This window comes from Paroedura picta, chromosome 2 (assembly GCF_049243985.1).
Source record: "Paroedura picta isolate Pp20150507F chromosome 2, Ppicta_v3.0, whole genome shotgun sequence".
Classification (NCBI taxonomy): Eukaryota; Metazoa; Chordata; class Lepidosauria; order Squamata; family Gekkonidae; genus Paroedura; species Paroedura picta.
In genome coordinates, this window is record NC_135370.1 from 119,842,645 (window position 1) to 119,858,780 (window position 16,136).

The 16,136-nt window shown below is 43.8% G+C and overlaps 1 protein-coding gene across 2 annotated transcripts in view; it reads left to right on the forward strand.

Moving 5' to 3' along the window:
• HSD17B12 (hydroxysteroid 17-beta dehydrogenase 12) overlaps nt 1-16,136 on the forward strand; it is a 231,456-nt gene that overhangs the window by 179,875 nt on the left and 35,445 nt on the right. For both annotated transcript variants that reach the window (XM_077322224.1, XM_077322225.1), the window contains 3 exons: nt 2,913-2,959; nt 4,214-4,289; nt 15,840-15,950. In XM_077322224.1, the coding sequence (XP_077178339.1) occupies nt 2,913-2,959; nt 4,214-4,289; nt 15,840-15,950 (234 nt within the window). The remainder of the gene's footprint in view (nt 1-2,912; nt 2,960-4,213; nt 4,290-15,839; nt 15,951-16,136) is intronic.

Sequence of the window (16,136 nt, forward strand, 5' to 3'; positions counted from 1 at the left end):
AATATAACTTTTCAAGTAAGCAAAAACACAAAATAGAGTATTTTCTTAACTAGCACAAGCTAAAATACTTTTATGGGCTGCAGGTAATCTTGGAGGAAAGGATTGGTCAAATGCCAGTGTTTTATGTAATCTCTATTAAATGAGACTTGCCTCAATGTCAAGTAGGAATATACTATTCTTTCCAGTTCTGTTCCCTCCAAAGACTAGCATGACTTTTGTTCAGCTTTCAGTGTTCTGTTGCATGCTTTAACATTTGAGTATTGTTATGTTCTGCTGAAAGATGCATTTAGTTACAGGCATTAGTGGGATGACATAATGGATCTGATTTGTGCTCTCATTACCTAAAGAAATAGAGATGAATTTCCTAGCCCTCTCCCTTTGTCTTGTACAGATTTGGAACTGTCCCTAATGTTGGTGGGAGTTTTTTTTTTTCAAAATAATCCCAAATTCTCCACTCTGCATTGGTACTTAAGGCTTCCATATGTTAAAATGGTTCCTTATCTATCTATCTAGAGTAATAATACAGTTAAAAACTAAAAATTATAGTCCTGACTCTTAATTGATTCTTCGGTAGTGATAGAAGAAGTCTTATGGAGAGACTTCTGCTCCTCTTGCAGCAATTGTGTCTACCAAATGCCTGCGCTCGGCCGCCAGTCATTCCAGCAGCGCCTCCAGTGCAGCAGTCTCCTGCCAGGCGCTCCAGGTGGCGGTGCAGCTTGGCAAGACAAGAGGCAGAAGTGGACTGAGGAACCCCAGGAAAAAAACAATTTATATACAATCATGGACAATGGATCTTCATGCCATTGGTCCGTTTTGGTTTAATTTCTGTGAAAGAACCCTTGTATAATTTTATGGTTGGGGGTCACCACAACATGAAGGAACTGTATTAAAGGATCATGGCATTAGGAAGGTTGAGAACCACTGGTTTAGGGTGTTCCCAAACTGAACTGTTGGTCCGTTTTGGTTCTTTCTGCTTAGCAGCGGGAGGAAACAAAAGAGAATGGTGACATGGCTCCAAGCAGGAGGAAGTGAAATGGATTGTTAAAATGATTGACAGTTATATAAACCACACAGCTTGAAGGGGTCCATCCATCAACTGTGAGGCTTAAATGGCTGGCCACTGTTTAAAATCTCCATTTTGCTCTCCCCCTTCCAAAGGGAGGAAAGCGAAGGGGACCCCTGAAATGGTCTACAGCTGGTCCTCCTGTTTGATCAAGCTGCACCTTGTGTATGCTTTGCAACTCATTCTTCGTATTGGTCTCTCCCCCCCTCTCTGTTTTTGTTTCTTCCTTGCCACTTTCCTCTTTGGTTTCAGGAACAGCTATGGAATCTGTATCAGAGCTATACTTTCCCCCCATTTTGTCCCAAATTGCCTCAAGGCAGGTGTTGCAATACTGTTGCAACACCATTCAACTGTTGTTTGATTTATGTACTCAAGGAGGGGCTGGCAAAAGGGAAGGGGAGGGTGAGTGGGAAAACAAGCCATAAGAATGGAAAGCATCATCTTTGGAAGAAGATCAGTGGGAAACTGAAGCTATTGGGGACAGAATGGGCGGGGGGAGCTTGCAGCCTTTTCAGCCTTATAGTTGGGTGCACATATCTGTCCTTTATGAGGTTGATATGCTATTTAAAACTTAAATTCAGCTTCCCTTTATTTGGAAGGGGGAGATGCAAAACAGAAGGTTTACATGGCCTGAACCCAAAACTCAACTGGACAAAGGTCCAGAAGTGTTTGCAGGAAGGGCATGAACCAGCCATATTTGTGGGAAATTTAAGATTGTGATCTAGTTCATGCCCATTCCTAGTAATGGATACTTCTAGTTAATTATTATGCTGCAGTTTATCCATATGAATGCACTGAGTTTGTTTAGTTTTATGTGAAAAACTGCTACTTAGTTCTACTGGGTGGATAGACTGTGGAGTCGAGCAATCAAATGACTTTGATAATATACTCCTTAAAATAGTGTACATCCTAAGATTAAAAGTTAATGATGATGGATGTATTTCTGGATGCTATTGTAAATAATGAGTTACCACAGTTTTGAGCTTAGATTCGTCCATTTCTATCTAAATGAAATTTTTCTTGTCTAATTTGTCCCAGTATTTGATCCACATAATGTTTATTTGGTAGATTGTCTCCAATATCCACAAATTGTAGCATGCTCACAATCTGCAGGCTGATTCCACCCATCCTGTTTCCAATCTTCTGTAGTACACAGGTTGATTAGAAACTAGAATTTGAGAGCTACTGGCTAGTCTTTTGAAGCTATCTTTAGGTGGAGACTGTTGGAAAGATTGTAGAAATTGCCTGTTTCACCATTTACTTCACTCACATTTGTGAAGTAGAGGAGTAGGATAGTGAGGGTGCATACGAGCCTTTCTGGAACAGCTCGTACTTTCTGAAGTGGTGTTAATAGGTTTCATGGCTTTCTGTTTGATCCCCTAAAGCTTAAGGATGTGTTAAGTTCCTGTTTTATTGCTTAGAAGACCCTTACAGGGTGTTTTTTTGGGGGGGGGGGGAATGTTTGAATGGTGATTTGTAACAGTAGTACTTTTGCAGTGATTACTTCCAATTTTGATACTACTAAAGTACTAATTTAATCATTACCAATCTTGAAGTCTGATTGAATGGATACTGTGTTTTTCAAATTAGAAGTGAAATTTAGAAGTAGCCACACTTACAATGATGTGTAAGGGTGGGATGTTCCATTCTGCTCTTATACTTCTACAGCATTTCAGACCATAAAGGTGATGGCTGACGTATCCAATCAAGACCCTTTTAATAATGTCAAAGAGTGTGAGTAGTAGTACTGCAGTGACCCTATGTACTACATATAATTGCTGTGTTGTGCCTTAAGCTGAATCTAAAACAGATTGATATTTATCTTTTTTTGTGTTCTTTCATGTTGTAGTTATCACGGGAGCTACTGATGGAATTGGAAAGGCATATACAGAAGAGGTAAGATTTTTGGTTTTTCAGTGGTTGTTTTTCCTGTTGGAGTTTACATGTATGTATTTCCTAATGGAGTTACAGCTATGGCCAGTTTGCAGATAGAAAAAAATGTACATGATAAGCTGTGATTAAAAAATAATGCCACAGAGTATATTACAGAAGTCTCAAAGAGTGGTTAGGTACCTTTTTTCCAAAAAAGTCTGGGGCTACAGAACCAAGATAAGGTAAAAACAAAAAACAACACACGTGGCTTCCTCTGTCAGCTCAAATAGGTAGTAATATGCTCTTAATTGCATCAACAAAGTTTTCAGGGACTTGTACAATTGAAAATACTATTAATAGTGGCTTGGATTCCATGGAAAATTTCCACTGATGAGGAAGGGGTAATTTTAACTTATTTCCCATTCCTGCTACAGCCCTACAATGCCTCCTTCATACTGGGAATCCTCTCCCCTAGAAGTGGATTCTGGGGATAATGTTAGGCTGCAATAGGGTAATAGGGAAAAACTAATGGGAAGAGCAAAAACTTAAATTGTGCTAGGAAAATAATTTTGGTCACTGTAGTTCTGTTATAATTCAGTCATAGTTGGTTCACCAAATAGTATCATATTTTTGGCTTGGTTCTCACTCAAATTTCAATATGGTTGAAGTTAAAAAACACTCCTGGTTGAGACCATTTCAATATGCTGTCAGTTCAGGCTGCTACTGTTATACACTGGTATTTGCGGCTATCAGCTTTACTTCCAGTCCTACACCAAAGATAAGGTGCAGGGTGTGGCCTGCTTGATAGGTGGGGCCAGTAACAAATTGTGAGAGCTCTAGTGTTGCCATAGCCAGCACCGGGTCTAGCCTATTTCCAGGGGGCACCTCAGAATGGACCATTTTGGGGACTTCATACAATTATGAGAGAGAGGGGCCCTGAGCCATTCCCAGGAGGGTGGTATACAAATTTAATTAAGAATAAACATCCAATAATAATGAAGCCTCTGCAATTTCAGTCCCAGCCCTGAGTCACATTTAATAAGACAACCATCTCTTTGTTATTCTTAGATTACTTATTACGTGTCTGGTGCTATTTTACAAGGGGTCAAAAAGTTTTCACTTGTATTTTCATTGGAAATGGTGAGGGTGGGAGTAGTAGTAATTGGTCATGTCTTTAAAGTTTCTGCTATGTTACATTATGTTACATTATATGAGCTGTCAAGTACCACAAAGCCGCAATTGAACCCTCTTGGTTGTCTTTTTGTTTTCTCCTTCCAGTTAGCTAGACGAGGAATGAAAGTGGCTCTTATCAGCAGATCTCAAGAGAAACTGGATCAGGTTGCCAGTGAAATAAGTGAGCAATTTTCTTTATACTACTAGATACTAGATCACTAAGTAGCTGATGTTAATTGGTTAAATGCTGATTATTCAGATTCCTTTTTAACCACTTATACCAAGCCACAAAACTGTTAAATCAGTGTAACACATTGTAGAATAACAGGGATACTTAATACAGCTTGATAACTGACCACTTGGAGCAGATTTTTTCAACTTTTTGATTGAGGAGCCCTTGAAATAATCTTTCAGGCCTCAAGGAGTCCCGGAAGTGATGTCAACTGACCATTCCTCCCAGCCACACCACTCCACACCCCTGGAAGTGTCATTACCCCACCTGCTTTAAGAGACTTGCTCGAGGAGAATGAGGGGTGGGAAGACAGGAGGCAGTTTAAGGTGGGAGTAGCCATGCCCTCTCCCAAGCACAATAACCACGAGAGAGAACTCACACTCGGGGGGGGGGGACGACAATGGAAGTAGCTGATTCCCTAGCTTGTGGCCAAGTTCATATAGGCAGGAGGGGAAAGGCTGTGGAGCCCCAGGGGTCTACAGACCCCTAGTTGGAAATCCCTGACTTGTCTATGAATCCTTTCCTTTCCAGATCTAACATTGAATTTGGCCACTTGAAACATAATAAATGTCTTGCAGTCAGTAAGAATATGATATGCTCCCATGACATGACTTATTATCTTAGTAGCTTCCTTCCTGGCAAATCTGAGGTGGTGGCAGCACAATGAATAGTTACACATCTATGCCACAGAGTGCCTAAGTCAAGCTTTCTCAGTCTGGGTTTTGTGAAACCCTGGGGTTTGACAATGGCCCTGGAAGGGTTTTGCCAGTTGGGTGGGAGTTAATTAGTTTTTTAATATATTCTTTACAAATAAAAAAAAGGTTGATATTGATTATATATGGTCATATTGACACCCCTTTCCCTCCCCTATCACTGGGGAGGTGATAAGGGGAGAGGTTAATAAATCATTGCTGGCTGATCCTTGTCACATGTGGTAGCTACTTGAGTCCAGAGAGGTAAGTGCTCTCATCTTAACTGCCAGGTGTGTGGGAGGGGAACCGAGCAGCATAAGCCTGCTCTAGACCTGTTTCTGGTATTGGGGTGGAGGCAACAGAGTGGCATAGGCCTGTCCTGGCCCTGTTTCTGCAGGCTCCTTTTGATGAAGAAAAGTAAACCGGTAGCAAGGCCAGAATGCAGGTATGGTTCTGTACACGAATCATCTTTAAACAGCTCTTCAGGAGCGCTATAAATAAAGCAGTAAGGGCTCTTGAGGTAGGCCTTGTCCGTGGCCATTGGCCCCTTCCCCCTGGATTGACAACCAGAGGGCATTGCGCCTGGCGATTGGGCACTCCGGTTGTCATTCTGCCGCCAAGGGGCCAATCCACGTCGGCCGCCTTACCCCGCCGCCGCCATTGCCCTGCAGGCAAGCAAGGTAGGTGGTGGTCAGGGCGCCCCCCCCCCCCGAGCTTCAGCCCGGCAAAGGAACAGCCCGGCCACAGTGCAGCCACCCCTTTGCCGCGCAGGAAGCTCCGGACCCGGCGTCGAGCCTGCTGGGCCTGTCAGCCTTACTGCGCGGCAAAGGAATAGCCCAGCTACGGCACAGTCGCGGCGGAGCTGTCCCTTTGCTGCGCAGAAAGCTCCGGCCCCGGCGTGTAGCCTGCCGGGCCTGTCGGGCTTCCTGCGCTCCCACATCCACCCTCACCTCCGCTGCCCCAACCAAGCCCTCCCTTCTCCCCCTGCGCGATCTTCCGACCCGTCCCCAACATCCCTACTCACCTCCGCTGTCCCGAACAAGCCCTCCTTCCTCCACCCACGCCATCTTCCCACTCACCCCCACCATCCCCACTCACCTCGGCCGCAGCTTACCAGCACTCACCCACCCACACCCTCCCCCACCATCCCCACCCATTGCTACTGTCCACTCCCCCCATGGCACCTTCCCCCCCTCTTCTTCCCACCCCTGCCCCATCCCCTTTCATGCCACCGACCTGACTCCCTTCCTGCCTTCCTTCCTCCCAGCATTCCCTTTGTCCTTCCTTCCTTCCTTCCTTCCTTCCTTCCTTCCTTCCTTCCTTCCTTCCTTCCTTCCTTCCTTCCTTCCTTCCTTCCTTCCTTCCTTCCTTCCTTCCTCCCTCCCTCCCTCCCTCCCTCCCTCCCTCCCTCCCTCCCTCCCTCCCATCTGCCTCTTTTTCTCTCCCTGTTTCTCTCCCTCTTCTTTTGTCTCTTTCTGTCTTCCTCCCTTTATTTCTGTCTCTCTCTGTCTCTCTTTCTCCCATTCTTCCTTCCTTCTGCCCATCCATCCACCCACCCCGCTAGTGCCCGCTGTATTTTGGGTACAGCAGGCTTACTATCTAGTCTGAAAATATATCTGTACTGTTACTTCCTGTGCTGTGGGAGTGGCCTGGCAATGTCACATCTGGTGGGAGTGTCTGGGTGCTGTCACCTCTGTTGACATGTGACTTCGGGGAGGCATGGCAGGAAGGTGTGGTCTGCTGACATTGCCTTCAGGGTTTCTTGAATCCTGAAGAATGTTTCAGGGGTTTCTCAATGCTAGAAAGATTGAGAACGGCTGGCATAAGCATTGCTTTTGCAAGTAACTGAATTGGCATAGTTTGAGGACCATAAATACCATATAGGGAAAAGGGTGGTAATAAACAATCCTCCAACATGTGTTGGCTTCTACATTTCTTCAGAATTTTTAATGGGATATTTTGAAAGCAGAGTACAACAGCTGTCTAGCCTTGATCTTCAGTCTGTTCTAAATGTTGTTCTTAAGTTTATATTTCACTAAGAATGGTGAGTACTATCCAGATGTTGTTCTAATTAATAATATTTACTTACACGAGGGGAAACAAATAAAAATTTAATACATACCTGGAAATGGTCATATACAAGTTTGAGTCCTCATTGTGCTTGACTGTGAATCTTTTCAAAATGAATGTCTTGATTTTTGCTAGATTTCTTTTAGGATTCACTTAGTTTGCCTTGGGGCCCATTTTTATAACCAAAATGTGTATTTTAAAGATTAGGGTACATTGTATATGTTGACAGACCGTTACATTGTTTGGCCTTCTGTTTGAGCAGTCACAACAAGACATTGTTGCTGCAGTACACTGAAATAAACCAAGGTAGGTTTGAATTAAGCTGAAGAACTTTTGGTGACAGACAGTTTCTGCTCGTAAATAACAATTGGAAAAACAAGACTATGTCCAAAGGTACTGTTCCTGAGTCTTTCCTCAGTCCCCTTCTGTCCCACTGTTAATTTCTCCATTATAGGGTGGTGGGGCTTGAACCCCTGTAGCATTAACTGCTCCTACTAATAATCATAAGAATATAAGTACAGACCCATTCTTAAGCATGCTTGTTTGGCAAAAGCAGTGGAAGAGGACAGTTGGCAGAACCACTATCAACCCTATCATGAGGTGAAGTGCTTTTGCTCATGGCAATGTTCTGTTGTGAGTTGCCTGTAAATGTGTTCTATTTAATTCCTTCATACCAGTTTAAGTGATGGAAGGGGGAAGGGTAAAATACCTTCTAGTTTGTGCCTTTCCTAAACTGCTTGAACTACTCAGAACAGTGGTATACAGTTCTTCACAAAATACCGATTTCTTTGTGTTTGCACAATGAAAGACATTGAAGGACTTTAACATAAGGGGCTTTAACGTCTCACAAAGCATCATTAAAGTACTGTTTTGGATATTTTTTCACCATCTGTGTTCATATTGTTATGGCTATTAATGGTCATGGTAGCCTCCAACAATATGCAGACAGCCAGTAGAGAGCCACAATAAGCTTCACTTTGTCCATTTGAATAGGTGTTATTTACTGTATGCAAGTATGTTAGACTTTTGGATATCATTTTAAAGGTCTTGTTACCAATTGCAGTAATGTTGAAAATGCTAAATAAGACATTTCAAAATGTATTGATTCATAGTCTGATGCATCTAGCCTTAGAACTGAGTTTGGCAATCCATGCAGAAACCTCTGGGCAGGTGTCTGCCTTTCAACAAGGCTAAAAATAGCATCCATTATCATAAGCATGAGGAACACACGCAGACATGAACAGCATCACGACAATCTTGTGGGAGAGTTTTGAAGTGAACACAGTACCAAATTATTCAATCTGATGATGCTATCTATTTTAATGGAATCAACATTCTTACCTGTCAGAAGTTACAATAAAGGCTTCCCATGGTACTGTTTCACTGGATGGAAAAAAATCTTTTAATTTAGGTAAAGCTGAACTTGCTCAGTATCTTCTGTGAAAGAATGGGATATAAAATACAGATGTTCTGCTGATTTTAAACGGGGCTCCTTGTCTACGATTGTGGCTGCTTTATATAGCTAAAAGCTATCTTTGGGCTCTTTGATGATACTTAGTCTCACCAGGTAGGTGGAACATCGCTTCCCATCTATGAGCCTTTCTGGAGTGATTTAAGAGGAAAGATGGATAGTATATCAGCTACAGGTGGAACAACACTGCATAATTTAAAAAAAACAGTCCCGAAGGCCTGTGAAGGTGCCTGTTACCTTGAGGCTATAATACTGTTTGATTTTAACTGATTTAAAAAATCTGTATATATTTTGCTAGCCACCGAATACTTTCTTCTGAAAAGAAAGATGGGGTATTCGTTAAACAGTGTGTATGCCAAGTCTGGTAGACATATCTTTCAGTGTAAATAAATATAAAGTGGTACAATTAGGAGCAATGAACCCCAATTTGATGTGTATATTAAGTTAGAAGCTGCACTGATTAACCCAAGAATGAGATAGCTCACTGAAACTATTGGTTTGGTATGTGCCAACAGTAAAAAACCCAGATTCTAAGCTAGGGATTATTTTAAAAAGTAATTGAAAAGTAAAAAGGCATTCCTTTATATTAACTTGTAATGTGATTACTCTTGGAATATGGAATATAGTTCATCATTGATTTGTGCGGTCCCACATGGGGGGCTGTGCAAGAGCAAACCTGCAACTGAGAGGTTTTAATAGCTTAAAAGCCTCTAGAGCAGTGGTCCCCAACCTTTTTTATCACCGGGGACCACTCAACGCTTGACAATTTTACTGAGGCCAGGTGTGGGGGGTAGTTTACTCCTCTACTCTCAACCACTGCCCTAACGCTCTCTGATCGTTATGGTAGTGTTTACACATCCCTTCAAAATAAGACACGCCACAACAATGAACATCAGGAACATTTTATTTTCATGGAAATTTTAACTCATGACAATGACAAATCAATGGGAACCCTGAGCTTGTTTCTCTGCAACGAGATAGTCCCATCTGGGAGTGATGGGAGACAATGACACCCGAAGTGTGTTGTAAAGGGCCGGGGGGGGGGGGGAGAAGGCGTCCTTCGCGGCCCACCTCCAATTAGTCAAAGGACCACATGCCCACAGGTTGGGGATCGCTACTCTAGAGTACACTGTGCTGGAATCGGAGAAGCTCTTTTCCTCATCTGTGCTCTGGAACCTCAGTGCCCCCTGTCAGTTCCTCTTTTGCTGCTGAAGGAGGCAGTTGTAATACCTGCAGTGCGCAGGGCCATGAGAGGAGCATAAATAATAGGCACTCCCTCAGGTATGTGGTTCCCAGAACGCGAAGAGCCTTGAAAGTCAATACCAAAACCTTGAACTTGATAAAGGTTGCAACTGACAGCCAATGGAGCAGCCTCAGTCCTGGCTGGATGTGGGCCTTCCAAGGTGATCCTGTGAGAAATCTAGCTGCTGTATTTTGTACCAGCTGCAATTTCCAGGTCAAGGACAATGGAAGGCCTGTGTGGAGCGAGTTACACAAGTCAGTCCTGGAGGTGACTGTCACATGGATCGCTCTGGGGACAGATAGGGTGCTAGTAGCCTTGGTTGGCAAAGATGGAAGAATGCCTGGTGTGCTACTCTTGTGACCTGCACATCCATAGCAAGGTAGGCGTCAATATGCTATCAACCTTGCTTGTCAAAGCATTCATGTGCTTAAAAGTGATGCTACGATCTGGGAATGTCTTGTTCCAGTTCCACAGGTCTAGTATGTGGGAATCAAAAGCTTTTTCGAGATGAACTATTCTTGAAATTCAAGATGATATCTTCAGAGGAACTGAATTTGAGCAGAAACCTTCTCAGCATGCCTTATAAATGCAGGGCACTATTACACTGTATTACATTTATAACAAGGTTTCCCCATCCTTCTTTGTTTCTAGTGGGGAATGAAAGGCATTTAAACTTTAAAGGGAATTTAAGTGTATTTTGCAAAATTTGGGAATTTTCAGGACTACCAGGTAAGCTTCAGTTAGAATGCATTTAAGGGACCCTCAATATTTTTCAGGTATTTTTTTTCAGCTTAGATTAGTCAAATGCACACCCCTAATTGTATCATAGTTAAAACTACTTGACTCTTTTGATCAAATGTAATTAAAAAACATTGAATGGTATGAAGAACTAACTGTTCATATCTCAAAGATTTGTATTTTTTACTGTAGAATACTTCAGGTGCACACGGGACAAGGAGAGATAAATAGGATGGACATCATCTCTGCTTGTTCATCCACTGCACGCATTTGTGGAATCCCTTCTATAGAAGTATAAAATCACTTTTACAGAATTGCAGAAATGCCAAATCTTTCACTGGCTGTCAGTACGTTGGTTTATAGACTAAGCAAATCTGTTGATTGCTATCCACAACATGTTTTAGAGAAGAATAGAAAGGGTTTTCCAGTCGCTAGGGCAAGTCACTATATTAAAACTTCTGTATCTCTCCATGTGGATCTTGTTTCCAGTAATTGCTGCCAGTTGCAATTTCTTCTCCTTTTAATTGTACTGTTCAGCAACTGGAGCACATTATCATTTCCTTTATTCTGCTTGCACTAAAGAGTTTGGTGTATTTTAGTGATATACTCTACAACAGTGGTCCCCAACCTTTTTGTGGTCAAGGACCGCCTCCTAGGGTGGGGGAGAGCTGGCAGCCTGGGTGCCGTGCACGTGCGGCAGCTGCGCACAAACATGCATGCGTGTTTTCGCCAGCAGGGGGTGCAAACGCGCATGAGCAGCAGGTCCGTGCGTTTGCGTTGCGGGCATGCCAGCAGCCACACCTGCCTCTCTCCCCCCTTGCAGCTAGAAGGTAGCTGGGCCACAAGCAAAGCGGCCACTTTGGCGGCCTCTTCGCTCGCAACCCGGCGAGCTTCTCGCTGTGGGGAGAGGGAGGCAGGCGCGGCCGGCGGCAGCCTGGTACTGTGGCCTTTGTGGCCCAGGACAGGGCCGCAGACTGGGGGTTAATGACCCCCATTCTACAAGACTTTATATTATGATTATATTCAGCAGTGTAACTTGCTACTGGATTATTTTTTTCCATAATGTTGTTTTTCCTTTAAAAACAATGATTAATGATCTATTAATACATCATTAAAATACTTATGTGGCTATGGATATTAGTCTCACTATTTCAGCGTTAAATTACTTTGACGAATAATAAAAATTGTAAATCTTAGCCATAAAAGAAATGAGGAGGCTTTTGATAGAAGTCACTGTTACATTTCTCTGGTAATACAGTGACCGCAAGATTTCAGATGTGAATGTGTAGCAGTAGAGCAGATGTAGCTAAAAATAGCATGGCTCTTCCTCCCTCCACAGAGATGTTGAACTTGATTTTCTTCTGACGTGATCACAAGACCACTGCTGCAGTAGGGGCTTAATGCTATTTACGTCGTCATTCTGCATAGCAGCATATCCCTGGGGATTTTTAAACAATGCAGCTGTTTTTTGAAAGCTAAAGTAGGAAGCAAACACTTGCATCTGCTGGGAGGAGGGAGGAGAAATCAGCAAGCAACCAACAGAATACAATTAGGTTCATGATTCTTCATGAATGGAGAAAATACCATAGGGATGGGTTTTTTCAATGGGAGCAAGATTGTAAGAATATGGCCGCTACTTGTTTTTATGAATGAGTTTCTTCTTTTCAAGCTGGTGCCTATTTTTCTAGATCATATGAAACATAGTTTTCCCTTCCAGCTATTGGTAAAGCTAGGATAAATCACTTTCAACAAATAGTTGACTGCTTTGGGCGTGAACCACCCGTTCGTATGCCGAAACGCCTAGCCCTGTCCCTAGTCGAGGCCAGCCGCACTTATTATTAGGTATTTACAACATGTGGTTGTTTTTCTGGAAATCTATCAGTTCATAGGGGATAGGCATGTACCAGAAAAACAAGGTTTGTGACTGAACCACAAACTGAATTGAGCCATGAGGCTTGTTGATGGACTGAACTGGTTTGTGGCCCCATTGAAAGGGACTGCAGTTTTTTCAGTGGGGTTTCAGAACACCCAAAAAACAGCTAAACATCAAGAAATGTCTGCTCTCCACTGTGGTTTTCTCAGGGAACAGAAAGCAGGAGTTCAAAGGGACTCACACTCCCTTTGAATCCCTGCTTTCTCCTCTATCCATGAACTGCCGCAATTTGCTTTAAAAGTTCAGGGATATTAATTATGCACCCGTTGTGCACTTTAGTTTGTGAACCACAAACATGGCAAAATTCATGATGAATATTACCTCAGGGTTTGGTTTGTGCCCTTCTGATCCATTGATGAGCCACCCTGAAATTTTGTGGAAAAGGAGGAGTGGTTGTGCTGATCCAAGAGTATTTCTCCTACAGGGCATCCCACGCACCAACAAGCCCAGATATCAAAGGTGTGAGCCTGGGGTGGGAATCAGCTGAGAATTTGGCCATCTGATGTACTGCTTGTCTACTGCACCAGCAGATGCCCTGCCAAACTGCCTGAGAGTTGTAATACCCCAAGGTGCTTGTTCTGGGAGACTAATATCCATGCAGATGAGTATACCTCTAGGCAGGAGTCAGAATCCAGACCTGGGGCCATCCATGGTAGCACTAGATTTCTCACAGTTTGTTATTGGTCGCACCCATCAAGCAGGGCACACCCTGGATTTGATCTTTGCTGCAGAGATCTTTGCCTATAAATAAAGTGCTATGGTCATATCACTTTGCCCTGAAGGCCCGGTTCCTTACACCACCTTCCCTTGTATAGTGGCAGGCATATTTGTGCTTGCCTATAGAGATTTATAGATCCAATTGGTTTCCTGAATGCTTTGTGGGGCCCAGTGCCCACTGGTAGTTCAGTTGATGAGCTAGTAGATGATTGGCATATGGGGAGGGGAAGTATAGAAATTAAACATTTATTCATTTGTTCATGCTGGTTGATCTGTCATGAAAGTCAGTTCACAAGTAGTAGGGAATCAAACCTGGCTCTTCACAAGCTGGCCCAAATTCATCACAAACTTCAGTTCATTAGCCAATTCGTGCCCATCCCTACTAATGAATTCTCATTACAGACATACTTGGTTATGTTGAATGTCCCTATGACAAAACAGGTGAATTGTTTTGGTGGCAGTTCTTGATTAAAGCAAGAGGACTAAGACATGACAGTAGAAAACCAGAAATGAAGATGTACAGTACATGAAAAGTTGTCTTTTATATCTTGCTCTTCACTATCTCAAGTCTCAAAGCAGCTTACATTTACCTTCCCTTTCTCTCCCCACAACAGACACTGTGCATCAGGTGGGGTTGAGAGAGCTCTGACAGAACTGTTCTATAAAAACAACTCTTAACAGGACTGTGGCCCAAGGTCACCCAGCTGGATGCATGTGGAGTAGGGAATCAAACCTGGCTCTTCAAATTAGAAGTCGCCACTCTTAACTGCTACACCAAGCTGGTTGGATATAAACCATTTAATTGTTTAATATGCAACAGTACATTTATTAGTCATTAAATATGGAATTAGCTTTAAAGTTGCCATTTAGCTGTTTAGTATCTCTAACTACCTGTCATTGTTATTGTTATTGCATAAGAAATATATGGAGTGGACTTGAAGAGTCTGTAAGACCTGCTAATAATTTTAAGGTCAACTCAGTTTGCATTCCATGGTTAATTGTCATAACAATTAACAGATTGAAGGGATTGAAATGTCCCTTTCACTGAAAAATAATACTTGCAAGAAAATATTCAGTAAGAATGGGTGAAGAATGTAAATTTAAATCTGATTTTGAAGTTGCTAATATGGCACTCCACAACACTTGGAAGTGCAAAAAGCTGCTGTATTATAGTAACAGAAATATTTTCTCCAGTGTTCGGTGTCCATTTGTGTAGTGTTTCCATATTCTCATTCAATCCAATAGGGGTCCATATCCATGACATGTTTCAGTTTTTACAATAAACTTGTTATGTGTTGGGGGGAAGCATAAACTATTGTGGCACAACTGATTTCATTATCCTTGAATATCTGTAAACCGCTCCGCGGTATTAAATAAAAGGCTAAGGGCTAAGTGGGAGGAGAGTGGGCGAGCGCTGTCTGGGATAAAAACTCGGAACGGCTCCTGATTCGCTCCTCCGAGTGGCACTCCAGGGCCAAGTGGCCATTGGCTACTTGGCCCATCCTACGAATGGCGTGCCGCCGACTCACCAGTCCTCCCAGGCAGCCATCCTTGCCACTGTGCCCTCCAGACCGTAAGTCCTCTTTGCGGGGAAAAGAACAGGGCTGCCGCCTCTTTGCCGCCGCGGCCCTGCTCTTTTCCACTGGCCAACGACGAAATTTGCCCAAGTACGGGGATGGCCACTGGGGAGGAAGTTCACCCCACGCTGCTGTGCGCAGGGAAAGCAGTGGCAACGTTCCTTTGCCCAGCGACAGCCCTTGCCTGCCAAGGAACTTCGCCGCAACCTGCCTGTCCCGTCGGGGGCCCCTGAACCGTTCTCCAAGCCCCTACTTACCTTTCCCTGCTTTTCCTGCCTTCCCAGCCGTTCTGTCCTTTCGCTGCCACAGCCACTTCCAGGCTGCAAGAGCCGACGCCAAACCCTCCTATGCATGCGTTGCATGCCCTTCGCCTCACCCCCCCCCCCCCGGCCACTACCCCCTTTCACCTCACCACCCCTCTGGCCCTGGCCGCGCCGCTCCCCATGAGCGGAGGACGCGCCCGCCCAAGCTGCCAAGCCACAGCGCCACCAACGCCGCCCCAGAACGCCAGGCCTGTGTCCCCGCTGCCAACACAGCAGCCCCTACCACGCAGGCGCGGACTTCCGTCATGACGCTGCCCCGGCCCAAACCTACACTGTGCCCTCCAAGTGGAGCCGGCACGCCACCAGCACCACCCACACACTTCTGCCACGTCCTGCTCATGCCCGCCATGGCCCCGCCACCTACGCGGCCCCCGAGCCCTGGCCATGCCGCTGCCGATGCGCGGAGCCAACAGCGACCACATCTAATGAGGCTGCTTCATGTAAGTATGACCCAGCTACACAGGGCCAGGCTCCCAGAGGCATCAGCCCGGTACATGCCCGTGTTCCGCCCATTTTTATAAATGGGCTTTACATCTAGTATGAATTATAAAGTAGCACAAGTTAGCTAAAATGTTTTTATGACAACATGTACTCCCAGTGATGGAAGAAAACTCATATAAACTGTGGGCACCTTGAGCCATTATCTGATGAAAGTGAGTGCATGCAATGGCAGTATACTTCATGACGTGAGACAATGTATTCTGTGCTTATTCTTTATTTCTCTATTTGTTTCAGGGGAGAAGTTCAAGGTAGAAACAAAAACTATTGTTGCTGATTTTGAAGATCAAGGAACTGTTTATGATAAGATAAAAGAGGGATTGGAAGGACTTGAGATTGGTATCCTGGGTTCGTGTCTCACTTTGTTTCTAGTGTCTGTGTAATTATGTTCTAGGGAGAAAATAGCAAATACAGATTAAAATTATACATTTCTTAGCATTATATCTTGTTGAAATCAAATCTGAAGCCTTGATAGTTCATACATCTATTACTGAAAAATGGAAACATTTGTTCTTACTACACATATTTTGCTCT